At 42.2% G+C, this 18,969-nt stretch overlaps 1 protein-coding gene across 2 annotated transcripts in view; it reads left to right on the top strand.

Annotated features, from left to right (window-relative positions):
• The window catches only part of LOC144493735 (V-type proton ATPase subunit C 1-A-like), a 74,304-nt gene that overhangs the window by 7,804 nt on the left and 47,531 nt on the right, over positions 1 to 18,969 (top strand). For both annotated transcript variants that reach the window (XM_078213147.1, XM_078213146.1), the window contains exons 4-5: positions 1,279 to 1,364; positions 14,558 to 14,652. In XM_078213147.1, the coding sequence (XP_078069273.1) occupies positions 1,279 to 1,364; positions 14,558 to 14,652 (181 nt within the window). The remainder of the gene's footprint in view (positions 1 to 1,278; positions 1,365 to 14,557; positions 14,653 to 18,969) is intronic.

Here is an 18,969-nt window from a genome sequence, read left to right as displayed (position 1 = left end):
TGATTTTGAAAATGTCTCCTAAGAAGAACAACTAGCTCCTTAGTCACTACATACGTGAAACCCCTCATCCCAGGTACTATTTAGGTAATTCTCCTCTGGACCCTCTCTAAGGCTATGACTGACTTCCTAAAGTGTGATGCCCAGAATGGGACACAATACCCGGCTGGGATCTAATGGGTTATTTATAAAACTTCCTTGCTTTTTGTATTCTGTACCTCTGTTTATAAAGTCCAGGATCCCATGTGCTTTTTTAACAGCCTTCTCATCTTGTCCTGCCATTTTCAAAGGATTATGTGTCAACACTTCCAGGACTCTCTGTTCCTACACCTGATTTAAAATTGCACCATTTAGTTCCTTCCAAAGTATATCACTTCACACGCCTCTGCATAAAATTGCATTTGCCAGATGCGTCTAGCCAATTCACCAACCTTTCCGTGCCCTCTTGATGTGGGTTACTATCTTTCTCACTCTTTACTGCATTTTTGTGTTTCATGCCATATGCAAACTTTGAAATTATGCTCTGGGACTGATGTGTGGGATGGTAAGGAGAGTAGTGAGACAGGGGGTTGGACGGATTGAATTGGGTGGCAGCGGGAGTTATGGGGGGGTTGGGTATTTTTGGGACTGATGTATGGGGTGGTGGGGAAACCTATGGGAGGGTTTGGGACTGATGACTGGAATGATGGAGGTTTTGGGTATTTTGGGATTGATGTGTGGAGTGGCAGGGAGAGTTGTGGGGGAGAGAGACATGGAACTGATGAGTTGGGGAGAGGTGGGATGATTGGGTGGTGGGGAGAGTTGTGGGGAAGTGTTTGGGACTGATGAGTGAGATGTCAGGGAAAGTTGTGGGTGTTGAGTATTTTGGGACTGATATGTGGGCTTATGGGGAGTTTGGGTATTTTGGGATTAATGTGTGGGTGGTGGGGAGAGTTGTGGGAGGAATTTGGGTATTTTGGGATTGATTTGTGAGTTGTGGGGGGGGGGTTTGGGTATTTTGGGATTGATATGTGGGTGGCAGGGAATTGGGTATTTTGAGACTGAAAGGGTGATAGGGTTGGTGGGTGGGTGGTGAAAGGAGCAAAAGAAAAAATACAGGATGAAACCTGGTTAGCATCAGCATGCATCATGTCAAGTGACTAAGGGGTATTTTCAATGGCAGTTAATTTTCTGCTGAGATCTATTCTTTTATCAACTTAAAAGTTTATTTAAAATGATTTCTTACCATATTTACCATCAGTTACTTAGAGTTGGTTCTGCTTATGTGTGTTTCGATCTAAGCATCGTAAAGAAGCTGGCACAGTACACAGCAGATATTATGGAGGATTCCAAGGATAAAGCTCAAGAAAACCTATTAGCTAATGGAGGTGGGTTTTATAAAATATGCTGTTATATGCACAAATGAAAAGTGAAAGTTACTCAATAAGATGCTGCAGCTTTAAAAGACGAGTGATGTACATTATTCAAAAATGTAATCTTTTTATACTATTTTAAAGTTTCCTGTGATTAAATTGGTGAGTATATTTGTACTGCATTAAACTCTTACATTTAAAATAATCATGCCTTTAAGCCCTAACTCTTATTACATGATCCCACTGAATGGCAGAGCAGACTTGATGGGACAAATGGCTACTTCTCATCTGATGTCTTATTGGTCTCATGGTCACCGATACATTTTATTTCTTCATTCAGCAGTCTCATTTTGTAAAGTCTCATCCAGTAATAATACCCATTCACAAAATTCTTGTCTAATAACATCTTGTGGTTGGTAATAGTATCAATATAGTACTTGCACATAACTGGCACTTCCACTGAAGGATCACTAATTTTGACTTTTGACTCTTGTCCAAAAATTAATATTTAATCACTGCTTGAACATTAGTAGCCTGAATAAATGAAATTGAACATTAATTTTCATACAACTGAGAATTGTATGTTCTGTGTGCAAATACTTTCTGCGTACATGATGAATATAAAGGGCGACAATCTAACATTCTTTAAACTGCACACTGAGGTTGGGAATTATGAAAATTATGGAGGACTAATGCTACAATCTGAGCAGCCAGAGGAAACAACGTCCCTGTATCTAGTCTGTCGAGGTTGTCAGAATTCTATGCACTTCAATGAGATCCCTTCTCATTCTTCTGAACTCCAGGCCTGGTCAACCCAATCTCTCCTCATACAATAATCCTGTCACCCCAGGAATCAATCTGGTGAATCTTCGTTGCACTCCTTTTATGGAAACTAGATCCTCGCTGCACTCCCTGTATGGAAACAAGATCCTTTCTTAGAGGAGACCAAAACTGCACATAATACTCCAGATGTAGTCTCACCAAGGTGCTGTACCACTGCAGTAAGACATTCTTGCTCCTGTATTCAACTCCTCTCACAATGAAGGCCAACATATCATTTGCCTTCCTAACTGCTTGCTGCACCTGCATGTTTGTTTTCAGTGACTCGTGTTCGAGGACACCCAGGTTCCTTTATACATCAAAATTTTATAACTTATCACCTTTTAAATAATATTGTCATCCTGTTTCTCTGTCCGAAGTGGATAACTTCACACTTACCTGTGTACCTATTCGTGTGGGTGGGGAATGCAGCAACTTTGACAGGTTATGAAGATTTTAGTCAAGTGACCACAGGAACCAAGCAGCTGAACCGAAGGTGGGCAGTCAGTTGACGGTTGTAAGGGCAGAGGTTATAAGGATAGTGCAGGGTAGGGATAGAGTTGGTGTATTGGGTGGGAAGGGATCATTCAGATTAAATTTTTTTTGCATCAGTTGTTCTCCATGAACTCAGCTGCAGCTTGGCAGCACCCCTTGATGTAAAGGTTTAGGGCTACGCTCACCTTAACAACCCCAGAAAGTGTGGTCCATACTTTAGTTTAGGGCTTCGGTTATGATTACAGTAGGTGACACAGCTCAGTGACAGCTTCCTGGGTGAAGTAAGAATATTCAGGTCCCAGCTGCGGTCACTTTGCAACCATGTCTCTGTAATAGCTACCATATCTTACTCGTTAATCTTTATTTGTGCTATATATTCATCCATATTGTTACTAATGCTGCATTCATTCAGATAAAGAGCCTTTAATTTTGTCTTCATGCAAATTTTCCTTACTCTGACCTTATTTGTTGTTGCACATGTACACTCTGTTGTTTCCTGCCACACTGCAGTTATTATTAACTCTATCAATATTCTGCAGTATTGCCTCGTCCATTCTCTTTAACTTTCCAGATCTCCCCCACCCCCCAACACAACCTAGCTTAAGGCCCTATAAACCTTTTTACAATCTTAGTTATATGAACCAGTACACTGGTCCCCATGCTGTTTAAGTGAAGACCATCCCAACAGTTCAGCTCCCTCTTACCCCAGTACTGGTGCCGGTGTCCCATTAATCAAAACCCATTTCTCCCACAACAATCTTTGAGGAATGCAGTTGAATCTCTGATCTTATTTACCCAATGTCAATTTGCTCATGGCTCAGGTAGGAATCCAGAGATTATTGCCTTTGTGATTTTTGCTTTTCAGTTTAACCCCCTGGCTGCACAAACTCTTTCAACAGAACTTCTTTCTTCACCCTACCTATTTTGTTGGTATTGCATGGACCACAACAACTGGATCCTTCCCTCCCCACTCCAAGTTCATTGTCAGCCCTAAGGAGATGTCACTAACGCTGACAGCAGCCAGACAATACAGCCTTCAGGACTCATGCTCTTGGCTGCAGAGAATGGTATCTATCCCCATAACTATTTTGTTCCCTACTATAACTACACTCCATATTACTTCCCCACTTGAATGGTTTCCTGCACCATGGTTCTGTGGTTTGCTCATTTTCCCTGCAGTCCCTGTCCTCACCCATACAAGCTGAGGTTTCTCAAGTGCTACCTTCTGGAGATCCATACTGACCTCACTAACAGTCACACCCTCCTGTCCCTGACCCATGGATCAGATCAGAAGACCCTTTTCTAAGGGGCCTCCTGGAACAAAGGGCGGAATTTTCCCATCTCACCTGTCATGGAATTCGTAGCAGGTGGGGCAGACTATGCAAAGGTCCATTGCCCTGGGGTGGGATTTTCTGGTCTTGGGGTGAGCATGGCTGGAAAATCCCACCCAAAGTGTCCAGATAACGTTCCAGCTCCCTGAAACATTGCATTGTCTGAAGCTCAGACTCCAATTCATCAACTTTGATCTTAAGCCCCTCGAGTTGTAGACACTTAATGCAGATGTGGTTGCTGTGTATTACATAGGTACCAACCAGCTCCCATGTTTTTAGCATATCTTTGCATACTTTTTTTTATCCTTTGGAGAATAGTGGGGGGAAGTGGTGGAAGGATGCCCAAACTGATTATCAGCTCATTGAACCACATCACGTTCCTTCCATGCCCAACAAGTCCTGGCATTGGACTCGAACCTGTAGTTTCTGGTCCAGTGGTAGGGACGCTACCACTGCGCTACAAGGCCTCCTACCAGCTGCCAAAGGCAATAGTCAAGGTGCCTTTGTCCTGGGCTAGTCGTGAAATACCACTTGCCGACAATGTCCCTGACATTGTCTTCCGGTGGATACGTTACGTTCCCTCACCTTCCTCTTGTACTTGCCTGCTCACTTCCATGACAGACTTCAATTCTTCACAAAGTATAATTACAGCTAGTTACATAAAAATGTAAAAATCTTAAATCTATTAATTTCTTGAATATTTTCAGTTTACAATTATGTGTCTTTCCCAGTAATCAGAGTGAGACATAAAACTATATGAATAGCAAACAGTACAAACATGGGAAGATGTGAGGTAATGATTAGTTGTACAGCTATTTACTGCGGCTTAGGAGGAATCACTAAAGTTCATCCAATTCAGAATCATCTGTTTTCTTGAGCAAAAACATTGGATTTTGATTTTTTTCAGAATGATAATCTGGACACGTGGATACAGTGATCAGGTTACGATGGATTAGATAAATAAGAGCCACATAGCTTGGTCACGTTGTCCGTGTGATCAGGAAACCGTCAATCTTTGAAGCAAATCAAAATTTATTCCAAGCATTTATTTTTTCATCTGGAACCTTTACAAAATTTGCTAGGCAAGCAAATTTAAGGAACAGTAATCTAAATTTTTTAGGTTTTTTTTTTAGAATTTAATGGCATCAAGGAGTATGTGGAGAAAGTGAGAATATGGCATTGAGATTGAGGAACAGCATAATCATATTGAATGACGAATTAGGCTCAAAGGGCCAAATGGCCTCCTCCTGCTCTTAGTTTTAATGTTTCTATGTTTAAACTGGCTCTCATTAATGTAGATAGATTTGTGAGGATACTTAAGTCCTCTTTTAGCTGGTCAAATGTTTGTGTTGTGTTTGCTTAACTTAGAAGTGCTAAGCAGAAGTACAAATTTTAACAAAACAATTGAAGAATGAATATTATAATTGTTCTGCATTGCAGTGTGTCAGTCATGCAGTTCCACTGATCAATATTGCTGTAACAGACAAGGATGGATCCAGGGGCTGACCTTTAAAAATCAAATGCTTTGAAAGTTTTCTTAACAGCTTGTAGTTTTGCAGTTATTTTCCTCAAGATACCTAATCAAAAAATTCTGAAGCAATTTTATAATAATTAAGAGATTTTTCTATCTTTTCCATTATCAATGATAAAAACAAACGTTAAATAATTGGGTTCAGCTGAAGTGACTAGCAAAAATAATCCAGATGCATTGTCTTTCCCAATAATCAGAGTGGGACATAAAAATATATGAATACCAGGCAGTACAAACATGAGAAAATGTGAAGTAATGTTTATTTGTACAGCTATTTACTGCCGCTTAGGAGGAATCACTAAAGTTCATCCAATTCAGATTCACCTGTTTTCTTGAGCATAAACATTGACTTTTGATTTTTTTCAGAATGATAATCTGGACACATGGATACAGTGATCAGGTTACGATGGATTAGATAATTTAGCCACATAGCTTGGTCACATTGTCGATGTAATCAGGAAACCTTCCTTGGCTTATTGGGTGGAAATAGGGATCCATATTCGTATTAATCTAGTTAGATTTTTAGTCAAAAGAAATAAAACTGGTCAGGCCACCCACCCCTATTGATCTCGCAAAGTTCTCCTTAACTAACACCTTGGGGCCATTTCTACCATATAAGCCAAGGAATGGGGAAAACTGAGGGGTGATGATTCCAAAATGCATCTGGATTATTTTTGCTATCACTTTATCTGAATACAATCCTTTAATTTGTATTTTTATCATTGATAATGGAAAAGAAGCCTGAAAAAATACTTGTAATTACTATAAAATTGGAAGACCTGTCCTACTTAGAGGGGCGAAGTATAACTCAGATATCAGAGGGATGTTTTTTACACAGAGGGTGGTGGGGGCCTGGAATGCGCTGCCAAGTAGGGTGGTGGAGGCAGGCACGCTGACATCGTTTAAGACTTACCTGGATAGTTACATGAGCAGCCTGGGAATGGAGGGATACAAACGATTGGTTTAGTTGGACCAAGGAGCGGCACAGGCTTGGAGGGCCGAAGGGCCTGTTTCCTGTGCTGTACTGTTCTTTGTTCTTTGTTCTTTTGTACAGTCTAGTTGAGAAATAGTCTGATATAGTCAGACTCACTGAATTATATTTTATAATCAATGTCCCCGATACTATCCCTGAGTATGTCCTGTCCCTATGCAGGACAGACTCCCCAGAGGTGGTGGCACAGTGTTTTTCAGTCAGAAGGAAATTGCCCTGCAGGCCTCATGAAGTCTCGTGGCATTAGATCAAACACGGGAAAGGAAATCTCCTGCTGATTGCCACCTACCACTCCCTCAGCTGATGAATCAATACTCCTCCATGATGAACACCTCCTGAAGAACCATTGAAGGTGACTAGATACAGAATGTACTCTGGATGGGAGACTTTCATTTCCACCACTGGAGGGGCTCAGTAGTACCACCACTGGCTGAGTCCTGAAAGACCTATCTGTCAGATTGGGCATGGCTCAGGTGATGAGGGAACCAACAAGACAGAAAAACCCATTACCAATCTACCTGTCGCAGGTGCACCTGTCCATTGCAGTATTTGTATGAGGTGTACTGCAAAGTCTTATGGAGTCAAATACCATTATCCTTTGTTTTATAATGCTATGTGAAGTGTCTTGGAATGTTTCATTCATTTAAAGGCAACACGTAAGTATCAGTTTTTGTTGTGCTCATTGAGAATACCTTCCATCATCTTGTGTGGCACATGGTGCTAAATGGGAATAGTTTCAGAACAGGTCTAGCAACTCAAAATGTGCTGTGGTTGCAACATTGTATTCAACCCCAATCTGTAACCTGGCATTTCCCTTTCAAGTCACAAGTCAGAAGATCAACCCTGGTTCAATGAAGAGTGCAGGAGGGAAACTAGAAGATAAAAAGAGCTGTCAACTGGTGAACAGGATTATTAGCATGCCAAACAGCATTAAGTAGCAGTGATAGCCAGAGCTTTGTGATCCCACAACAATGGCATAGATCAAAGCTCTGCAGTCCTGCCACATCAAGTTGTGAATTGGTAGACAATTAAACAACTAACCAGGGGAGGAAACTCCACAACTATCCTCATTTTCAATGATGAGGAGCCCAGCACATCAATGCAAAAAACAAGGCTGAAGCAGTTGCTATATTTTCAGCCAGCTGTGCTTAGTGGATGATCCAACTTGGCCTCCTCCTGAGGTCCCCAACTTCAGAGATGCCAGTATTCAGCCAATTCAATTCACTCCATGTCATATCTAGAAATGGGTGAAAACACTAGATACTGCAAAGACCCTGACAACATCCCAGCAGTAGTACTGAAAATTTATGCTTCAGAACCTAGCCAAACAGTTTCAGTACAGCTACAACACTGGCATCTACCTGATGATGTGGAAATTGCCCAGATATGTCCTATCAAAAAAATCATAGAACCTTACAAAGGGAGGTCATTTGACACATTGTGACGGTGCTGGCCCTCTGGAAGAGAAATTAATTGAATGTTATTCCCCTGTCTTTTCCCCACAGCCCCTGCAATTTTTTTCCTTTTCAGATAATAATCCAATTCCCTTTTGAAAGCCTCATTTGACCCTCCACCACCACACTCTCAGGCAGTGCAATCCAGATCCTAATTATCAACTGCATGAAAAAGTTTTTTTCTAATGTCGCTATTGTTTCTTTTGTCAGTCATCTTAAATCTGTACCCTCTGGTTCTCGATCTTACCACAGATGGGAACAGTTTCTCCCTATCTACTCTTTCCAGATTCCTCATGATTTTGAACACCTCTATAAAATCTCCTTGCAACCTTCTCTTCTCCAAGGAGAACAGTCCTAACTTCGTCTATCTATCTAAATACTTTAAGTTCCTCAACCATGGAACCATTTTCATGCATCTTATCTGCACCCTCTTTAATGCCTTCATATCTTCCCTAAAGTATGATGGCCGGAACTGGTTGCAATCCTCCAGTTGAGGTTCAACCAGTGTTTTAGACAGGTTTAACATAATTTTCTTGTTTTTTTACTTTCTGTCTCTACTGATAACGCCCAGAATGCTGTATGCATTACTGAATGTGCTCTCAACCTGACTTGCCACCTTTAATGATTTGTGAACATATACTCCCAAGTCATTCTGCTCCTGCATCCCCTTTAGAATTTGTTTTATATTATTTATTCACTTCACACTTGTCTCTATTACATTTTATCTGCCACTTGTCTGCCCTTGCCACGAATCTGTCCATGTCCTTTTGAAGTTTTACATTATCTTCTGCATAGTTCACAATACTTCCAAGCTTCATACTGTCACAACAGCCGACACTATGTGGAAATAAGAACAACCAAGTACCTACAAGTAGCTACAGGCATATTAAACTATTTGGAGATTACTTGTGTTTTTTTAAAAGAAATATGAGAAAAGATGGTTGATACTTTAAGGCATGTCAGGATTCATCTGCACAATGCCTGAGGCTGAATCCAAAGATCATGATGGAGGCTGATGGCAACCCTGGACCCCAGAACACAACAGCATCTGTAGGTGGACCTTCCAGATTTGATGTTCTGGAGGGGGTTAATCTACAAGTCTCAGAATGTTCCTGACGATCTATCTTCTTTTTCAGGAGGTCCATTTCCTGGTCTGAGTGCTCCCTAAGATCCATTTTCATTTTCAGGATGCTTACCTTATTGCTTCAATAGTGGGTCAGTGATGTTGGGCGTCTTTTCAATATAGCGACTGGATAGGATGGCAGACTACATGTTATCAGGCCTACCCTGCCATGGAATATAGTGCAAAACACCCAGTTGCATAATTAATGAGATCAGGGCCAGAAGATTTGGCATGATTTCCCAGCCTCCATGGTGGGCAACACTTCATGTTCTCACCCTGCGACAGGACTTAATCCCAGAGTGGGAGAATTTCGCCCAATGTACCTATATAAGATGTACTGCAGCAACTCACCAAGCCTCCTTCAACATCACCTTCCAAAACTGCAACATCTACCACCTGAAGGACAAAGGCAGGAGATGTAAGGGAACACCGCCTCCTGCAAATTTCCCTCCAAGCTGCACACCTTCTTGACTTGGAAATATATCGCTATTCTTTCACTGTTACAGGATCAAAACACTGGAACTTCCTTCCTAAGTGTACTGGGGGTGTACCTACACCACACTGGACTGCAGTATTTCAAGATGGTGGCTCACCACCACCTTCTCAAGAACACTTGGGGAGGACAACAAATGCCGGTGCCCATATCCCATGAAAAAAATAATAAAATGGTTTTGCTAAAAAAGTAATGCTTGTAAACCAGTTGGAACATGCGGAGGAGGAACAGGACCTTTGGCAGCCAGAAACTTTTTCCTACTTGATTTTCACTATTGCTGCAATTGAAAGTGGTAGGAAGCAGAATCAAAACTTGTGCTCATTATTGCTAGCTTCCGGAAATCCATAAAATAGTTGTTTCTTTTTGCTTTGTGACATTTATAAAAGTACACAAAAACTGGACCACGTATTCATTAACCTGTTCTTTGCTCTGATAAGTGAAATAAGATAGGGGAAGGAACAGGCATATAACTATACTTCACATTTGTAGTTTATTGTTAATCCATGATTATAAAATATTTTCATTTTTGCTATGTAAGTCCTGGTAGGTATTTCCAAACCATATTAAATTGAAAGTCATTGTTTAGGCAAGGGTAGGGAATTATTTGCTTTATTTCTTTAAAGAAAATCTTAAAGTTTTTAAACTTAAAGGGTTTAGTCATGGCAGGAGAGCGTGAAGCTGTGGTTTGCTCTTCTTGCTTCATGTGGGAGGCCGGGCACATTTCTACTGCCCAGGCCCAGCATGTGTGCAGGAAGTGTTCAGCTGCAGCTCTTGGAAGCTCAAGTTACGAAGTTGGAACGGCGGCTGGGGACACTGTGGAATATCGGCGAGTCTGAGGGCATCATGGATAGCACATTTAGAGAGGTGGTCACACCACAGCTGAAGGGAATGGGTGACCACCAGGCAGTCCAAGAATAACAGGCAGGTAGTTCAGCAGTCCCGTGGTGTCTCGCTTGCAAATCGGTATTCAATTTTGGAGGCTGATGAGGGTGCTGGTTCCTCCAGAGAGTGCAGACAGAGCCAAGCTTCTGGCATCACAAGCAGCCTATCTGTACATGAGAGTGGAAGAGAGGCACAATAATAGTAATAGGGGATTCAATAGTCGCTATTGTGGCCATCAATGTGACTCCATGATGGCATGTGCTAGGGTCAGGGATGTCACTGAACGGTTGCAGGCCATTCTGAAGGGAGAGGGTGATAAGGCAGAGGTCATGGTACATGTTGGTACCAATGACATAGATAAAAAAAAGGGATGAGGTCTTGCTTCAAGTATTTAGTGAGTTAGGCAGTAGACTAAAAAGCAAGACCTCTCGGGTTGTAATCTCAGGATTATTTCCAGTGCCATGGGCTAATGAGCACAGAAATAGGAGAATAGTACAGATGAATGCGTGGCTTACGAGTTGGTTCAGGAGGGAGGGTTTTAGATTCCTGGATCACTGGGACCATTTCTGGGGAAGATGGGGCCTGTACAAACAGGACAGTCTACATCTGAACCAGAATGGGACTAACATCCTTGCCGAACGTTTTGCTCGTGCTGTTGGGAGGAGTTTAAGCTAATTTGGCAGGGGGAGGGGACGCAGACTGTTAGCAGAATAAGGACACAGAATCATACAGCAAAACAAACAAGTCAGAGGGAGTGCAGCTGTATTAAGTTTCAAAGGAGTAAGGTCAGGCTGGATGGCCTCTATTTTAACACCAGGAGTATTGCAGGTAAAACGAATGAGTTGAGGGCAATGATTGACACATGAAAGTGTGATATAGTGGCATCAGAGCGACATGGTTGAAGGAAGGACACGATTGGCAACTCAACATTCCAGGATATAGAATCTTCAGGGGAGGAGGTAAAAGAGGAGGCATTGCATTATTTGTTAAGGAGTCAGTTACTGCAGTAAGGAGGGATGATATATTGGAGGGGATATCAAATGAAGCTTTGTGGGTAGAGCTTAGGAATAAAAAAAGAGCAGTCACATTGTTAGGTGTTTATTATAGATCCCCAGATAGTCAGAGGATATTGATGAGCAAATATGTGCTCAGTTTGTGGAGATGTGTAAAAACAACAATAGGGTTATCACATTAGGTGATTTCAACTTTCCCAACATTAACTGGGATATACATAGTGTTAAGGGCTTGGATGGAGTTGATTTCTTGAAATATGTACAGGAGAATCTTTTAAATCAATATCTGAAGGGTCCAACAAGAGAGGGAGCTGTGTTGGACCTGATTCTGGGGAATGAAGCCGTACAGGCGGTTGAGGTGGTGGTGGGGGAACATTTTAGTGATAGCGATCACAACATGGTATGATTTAAGCTTGTAATGGACAAGGAAATAGACAGGCTGAAAAAAAAAATGTTTTGGATTGGGGCAGAGCGGATTTTAGTAAAATAAGACAGGATCCGGCCAAGGTAGACTGGGAACAGCTACTAATGAGAAAATCTACAGAAGAGCAGTGGGGGGGGGGGAATTCAAAAAGGAAATGGGGTGGGTGCAAGCCCAGCATTTCCCTCTAGGGTGATAGGTAGGAATAACAAGCCTTGAAAACCATGGATGCCCAGAGATATTCAGGATACAATGAGAAGGAAAAGAAAGGCTTTTAAAAAGTACAAGGGGAGCAAATCAGTGGAGGCATTAGTGAGATATAGAACATGTAGGTTGGATCTTAAGAAAGCAATTTTAGGAAAGCAAAGCAGGAATATGAGAAAGCTCTGGCTGGTAAAAGTAGGGAAAATCCCAAGATATTCTATATGTATATCAATCGGAAGTGGATAACCAGGGAAAGAGTAGGGCCCATTAGGGGCAAAGGGAGAAATCTGTGGGTGGAGCCAAATTTCACATCCGCTTTCACCCAAGAGAATGAGGATGAAGGTATGGAATTCAGGGAGAGAGACTGTGAAGTTCCTGAGCAAATTGACATGGGGAAGGACAAGGTATTGGAGGTGTTGGCAGCTTTAAAAGTGGATAAATCTCCAGGTCCAGATGAATTGTGCCCTAGGCTGCTGTGGGAAGCAAGGGAGGAGATTGCAAATTTTCAATTCCTCCCTGGTCACAGGGGAGGTGCCAGGTGACAGGAAAACAGCTAATGTGATTCCATTATTTAAGAATGGCCTGTAGTTCCCTGGTTTATCCCTACAGCCAGTCAGTCTCATGTCAGTGGGAGGGAAATTATTAGAGAAACTTCTGAAGGAGACCATCTATCTCCACTTGGAGAGGCAAAGCTTGATCAGGGATAGTCATCATGGCTTCGTCAGAGGGAGGTCATGTCTAACAAATTTGATTGAATTTTTTGAGGAGGTGACCAGGTGTTTAGACGAGGGTAGTTAGACCATAAGACATAGGAGCAGAATTAGGCCACTCGCCCCATCGCGTCTGCTCTGCCATTCAATCATGGTTGATTTTTTTTCTCATCCTCATTCTCATGCCTTTCCTCCATAACCCCTGATCCCCTTATTAATCAAGAACCTACCTATCTGTCTTAAAGACACTCAATGACCTGGCCTCCACAGCCTTCTGCGGTAGAGTTCCACAGATTCATTACTCTCTGGCTAAAGAAATTCCTCCTGTTTTAAAGGATCGTCCCTTTAGCCTGAGCTTGTCCCCTCTGGTTCTAATTTTTCCTATGAGTGGAAACATCCTCTCCACTTCCACTCTATCCAGGCCTTGCAGTCTCCTGTAATTTTCAATAAGATCCCCCCTCATCTTTCTAAACTCCAACGAGTTTAATACAGCCGATGTTGTTTATGTGGATTTCAGCAAAGCCTTTGACAAGGTCCTACATGGGAGACTTGTAAAGAAGGTAAATTCACATGGGATACAAAGTAATTTGATAAAGTGGATTCAAAATTGGCTCAGTTGTCAGAGACAGAAGTGATGACAAAAAGCTGCTTTAGGGACTGGAAGCCAGTGGCGTACGACAGGGATCTGTGTTGGGCCCCTTGTTATTCATCATTTATATAAATGATATTGATGACTATATGGGGGTAGGATTAGTGAATTTGCGGATGACACAAAGATTGGGTGGTGGTTAACAATGAGGCGGAGTATCTTGTGCTAGACAGAATGATCAAGTGGGCAGATAAGTGACAGATGGAATTTAACACTGAAAAGTGTGAGGTGATACAGTTTGGAAGGAATAATTTGACAAGGAAGTATTCAATGAATGGAACAAAGGGACCTTGGTGTGTTTGTCCACAGATCTCTGAAAGCGGAAGGGCTATTAGTAGGTTGGTGAAGAAGGCATATGGGACACTTGCCTTTATCAATCGAGGCATAGACTACAAAAGCAGGGAAGTCATGTTGGAGTTGTATAGAACTTTGGTGAGGCCACAGCTAGATTACAAATGCAGTTCTGGTCGCCACATTATTGGAAGGATGTGATTGCACCGGAGTGGGTGCAGAGGAGATTTACCAGGATGGAACATTTGAATTATGAAGAGTTAGACTTGGGTTGTTTTCATTAGAGCAGAGAAGACTGAGGGGCGACCTGATCGAGGTGTACAAGATTGAGAGACATGGACAGAGTGGATAAGGAGTAGTTATTCCCCTTATTTGAAGAGTAATTCACGAGGGGACGTAGGTTCAAGGTGAGGGGCAGGAAGTTTAAGGGTTATGTGAGGAAAAACTTTTTTATCCAGAGGGTGGTGACGATCTGGAATGTGCTGCCAAAGAGGGAGATGGAGGCGGGTTGCCTCACATCCTTTAAAAAATATCTGGATGAACACTTGGCACATCATAACATTCAGGACTATGGGCCAAGTACTGGCAGATGAGATTAGGTAGGAGTTCAGGTGTTTCTAATTGTTGGTGCAGACTTGATGGGCCGAAGGGCCTCTTCTGCGCTGTATAATTCCATGATTCATTAATACTTAATCTGTGACGGTGCTGTGTCTGATGTAGCACTGTGGTGGTTTTTGGTTTGTTATATATGGATGAAGAAATATCAGGTGCACAACTAATCCTATCTTTCTTTATTTTCAGTTGACCTTCATAGATACGTGACACATTTTCAATGGGACATGGCTAAATATCCTATAAAACAGTCACTGCAAAATTTAACAGAAGTTATTGCTAAGGTGAGTTTTGGCATTGATGAAAAAAATTGTCCTTTTAAATTTTAATAAATTAAGTCTGTATATATCAGATATATAGTTATTCCCCTTATTTGAAGAGTCATTCACAAGGGGACGTAGGTTCAAGGTGAGGGGCAGGAAGTTTAAGGGTTATGTGAGGAAAAACTTTTTTATCCAGAGGGTGGTTTATATATATTTACTGCCATATATCAATAAAAATCTTTAAGTCATGCACTTCCTCTTCCTAACTCTTACTTCTAGATGCCATGATTTTTTTTGTAATGCTTAACTATCAACATTTATAATGTCAAGATAGTAAGTGGTAAAGTTTATTTTTGACAATAGAGTAAACAGCAGTTTGTAAGCCCATTTTATACCCTACTTGGTTTTCCTCTCTGTTGACTTCAGTGGAAAGGAAATCGGGTAGGATGAATAATGGGTGGCTATTTCCATCACTATCTGTTTTGTGCTAATATCCTAGTTGAATTTTACCCCCAATTTGTGAACATGTGTAATTGGAAATAAATATGCCAGCAATTTCTATCATGATTTAATTGAAGACTCTAACCAAAGGATGGCACTATGCTGTCTCCTCTTTCCATGGCTTGGATTTTCTCCACTTTTTAGTCAAAATGGCACTGGAACCCCAAATTCAGAAACCCTGCCCCCCATATTTGGCACCCACTATCTTTTCTGGGGAAGGGAAAGGGAAAAGGATGGATTTTGCACATGCTAGAGGGAGCGGCACATTTAAAAGTGCAGCTGTCTTCACTCATAGAATCCTACAGTACAGAAGGAGGCCATTCGGCCCATCAAGTCTGTACTGACCACAATCCCACCCAGGCCCTATCTCCATAACCCAATGCATTTACCCTAGCTCGTCCCCCTGACACTAAGGGGCAATTTACCATGGCCAATCCACCTGCCCCTCACATCTTTGGAGTGTGGGAGGAAACCAGAGCACCCGGAGGAAATCTACGCAGACATGGGGAGAATGTGCAAACTCCACACAGAGAGTGACCCAAGCTGGGAATCGAACTCGGGTCCCTGGTGTTGTGAGGCAGCAGTGCTACCCACACTCAGAAATGATTCTCAATGAGAAATTTTCCAGGACATGACTCATGCGACTTGTGACTTTCAGCTAAAGGGATATGTTGAAGTGGAAACTTTCCTGCTTCTTGACTGTGATAGAAAGACTCAACAAAATTTGTTTCAACTAAATAACTAGCCTTTATTTACGAAAGACTGCATGCAGTTTTGGCTGAAAACTTGAGTTCAGAGAGCAGTTGGTACAACTTGCTAATTCCTCCTCAAGTCCGCAATTACACAAAGAATCAGTTCAGTATTTATACATAATCGTTATCAGTTTGCGTGACCAGAGCATATTCAGGAATTTGATTAGTAATAGAATCATAAGCAATGTCATTAATCATGTCATAACTTGCTGACCTCCTAGAACTCTTTGTCTCATCATTCATACCCTTATCTTGTCCTTTGATGGAACAGAAAAAGGTCGGTGACTCCGTCATCCCTGACCTTATCTTGTTTTATTTACTCATACAGCCTTAAGTTATGCGGAGTCAGCCTTGCTTATATTGTACCAAATAGCTGACCAATTTTCCCATCATGCTATTCCTTAGTTCGTACAACTTCACAGATAAATCTAGTGGAGTTCTTTGGAGAGGTCAATTATCTTTTTGAAGAGATCAGGTACCCTTTTGCAGAACTTCAAACATTGCAGTACGTGCCATGGAACGTCAACAATTTCAAACACTGGTGTGTGTCTGACAACCAAGGGAGTTGGAGTGTGAGACCTGTGGCTTTGAAAGGGCATGTATTTTTGGGCATCCAAATGGGAGTAAGGAGAGTGTGCCAGATAAGTGGAGGACTGTGCATCATTGCAAAGAAACTGCACAGTAGCGATGACCCCTTCACATATTCACACCATAGCGGCACGTGAGCATGACGGAGGGACAGGGTCAGGAGATGGAGGCAGCGTAATATGCACCAGGCAGGGGGAGGAGGACTGGTTTAGTGGTAAAACTGGACGGCATGAACAAATTGGGCCGAAGGGCCTGTTTCCATGCTGTAAACCTTTAGAACTCTATGACCGCACAGGCCACATGTGGATATGACAGACAACCAGTGCAGAAGAAGTCTCAGATTAACATGGGAATCAGTTGCCAAGATATGTGCCATCGTTCAACAAGATCTGACACCACATTCTGCTGATCTGCATGCCAATGGAACTCTAGGTCACAGTGTCTCTGAACTTTTATGCTGCCTGCGCTCTCCAGGCCTCAGCTGCAGATCTGCGCAGCATATCTCAATCAGCTACACAGAGCTGCATCGAAGCAGTTACAGGTGCTCCCCTTGCTTGGGTGGGGGAGCACGTAAACTTCCTGATGGATGGGGTGTCACAGATAGAGGACCAGGCGTTTGCCAAAGGTTTCCTTCACATGCAGGTTTCCTTCAAGTGCAGGCATTAACGACTGCACCCACATCCATAAGAGCATCAAGTCATCAACCAAATACTTTCATAAACAGGAAATCCCTCCATTCCTTGAATGTGCAGGTTTTGTGTGGCCACACCAAGGTGTTCCTGCATGTACATGCACACTACACTGCAAGCTGCCCTGATTATAGCCATGGCAGATTCTTTATAAGAGGGGGAGTCATCACCAGAAACCTTTTAATTTAGAATAGGTTCTCCTAAGCTCTTGAATGTCGTAAGTTACATCAATCAGTCCCTGGTGAGCAGCTTCCATATAATAGACCTTTAACATGGAAGCCACACTCCCTCAGGAAAATGCCCATCCCCATCAAGATAGAAAATCAACAGCATATTCTGAAAGTCAGAGACAACAACATGGTTGCAACTCTGACCATCATAACCCTTGGTTTCAACATAAGTCCTTCACAACTTGGATCATGCTTATATATGTTGCAGGCTGGTAATGAGCAGGAGAGGCATTTTACTAACCTGGGTAAATGCAGAATATCGAGAGCAGCTGATGGTGCCATCTCCATGGGTGAGTCTGGTGAAGCTTCACCGGCCTTAACCTGTACAGTGTGCTTCTTCATTACAATATGAATAAGCAGCAGGAATAACTATATTTACCTATGGAAAACCCATGATGGGCTGTCTGTTCCAGTGACAGCAATCAGTTGAACAATTATTCCAGTTAGTGCTCACCTGACTCTTGAGCAACAGCAATACTTGCATTCATTTCCTGTCTCCTGGCAGGAATTCCTTTTATACCCTGCTCAAATCATGTTACCCAAACAGGGCCACCTCTGCACCTGCACTGTGTTTCCAGGGATGGTGAGCCCCTATTACGCATTCATCCTCACAGAACAAAATCTGTCTATTCGGGATAGTTTCTCCCAAGTCAGGTTCAGGGAGTTGGGAAATTTCCCAGCTCTGCACTACTGATTCGGGAGTGAAAATCTGGGCCCATCTCTCAGTTCCCGGCTCTTCAGTCTTTGGCTCCATTCCTTAGCCAGATCCTTCTTGCCTCCTCCAAAAAATAGTGTTCTTTCACTCTTTTGTGAACTTTCCTGTAAATTGCTATTCCTGCTCCTTTTGTCTCATCCCTGCATCCACTGGCCCAAGCCCTGTATCCCATTTCAGACATCTATCCTGCCATTCGTGCTTCTTTTGGAGGTCATAGTCTCTTGGTGCTCTTCATTATTCCTACATTTCATCACCACTTTTCCTGCACCCTCAGCCACTTTCTACCCCTCGACCAAACCTAGCTATTTAGCTCAGAGCCAGTTCCCTGTTCTCCAGTTTCTGCCTGGATGTTTTGGTGTTTGGCCACGCAAGTTCCCAATGGTTAACTTACAAATGTCATCACCAGCCTGAGGCAGCAAAACGTTTTTCAGTATCCAGCCCTTGTTGCTTCCTTAGAGAAGTTCTACCTGGCCCCCTCCCCTCCTGTCTCTGTCTCAGTCATGTCCAGCTCTACTTTAAAGCCAGAATTCATACAAGCTGCAGAAAAATGATAGATCCATAAAGATGTGTTCATGTTTGTCGAATTATTTGTTCATTCACTTGTGTGCCGTACGTCCATTGCTGCATTAATTTGTTGGTAGCTGATGCTTCATTTATTATTTCATTGCTACCTGCTACACCTTTCATTTACTATTGATATGCTCCCAGATCCATTAATTCAATTACTCACTTGAGCCTACTTTTCCATTGAATTGTTGTTTTGCCTGCTACTTTTTAATTTATTAAGTCAGTAATATGGGGTTCTTTGTTACATTAATGTACAGGGGTCTGCTGAACAAAAAGTTTATTAGTCATCACCCAAT

This window comes from Mustelus asterias, chromosome 5 (assembly GCF_964213995.1).
Source record: "Mustelus asterias chromosome 5, sMusAst1.hap1.1, whole genome shotgun sequence".
Lineage (NCBI taxonomy): Eukaryota > Metazoa > Chordata > Chondrichthyes > Carcharhiniformes > Triakidae > Mustelus > Mustelus asterias.
This window is presented reverse-complemented; position numbering and strand designations above follow the sequence as displayed.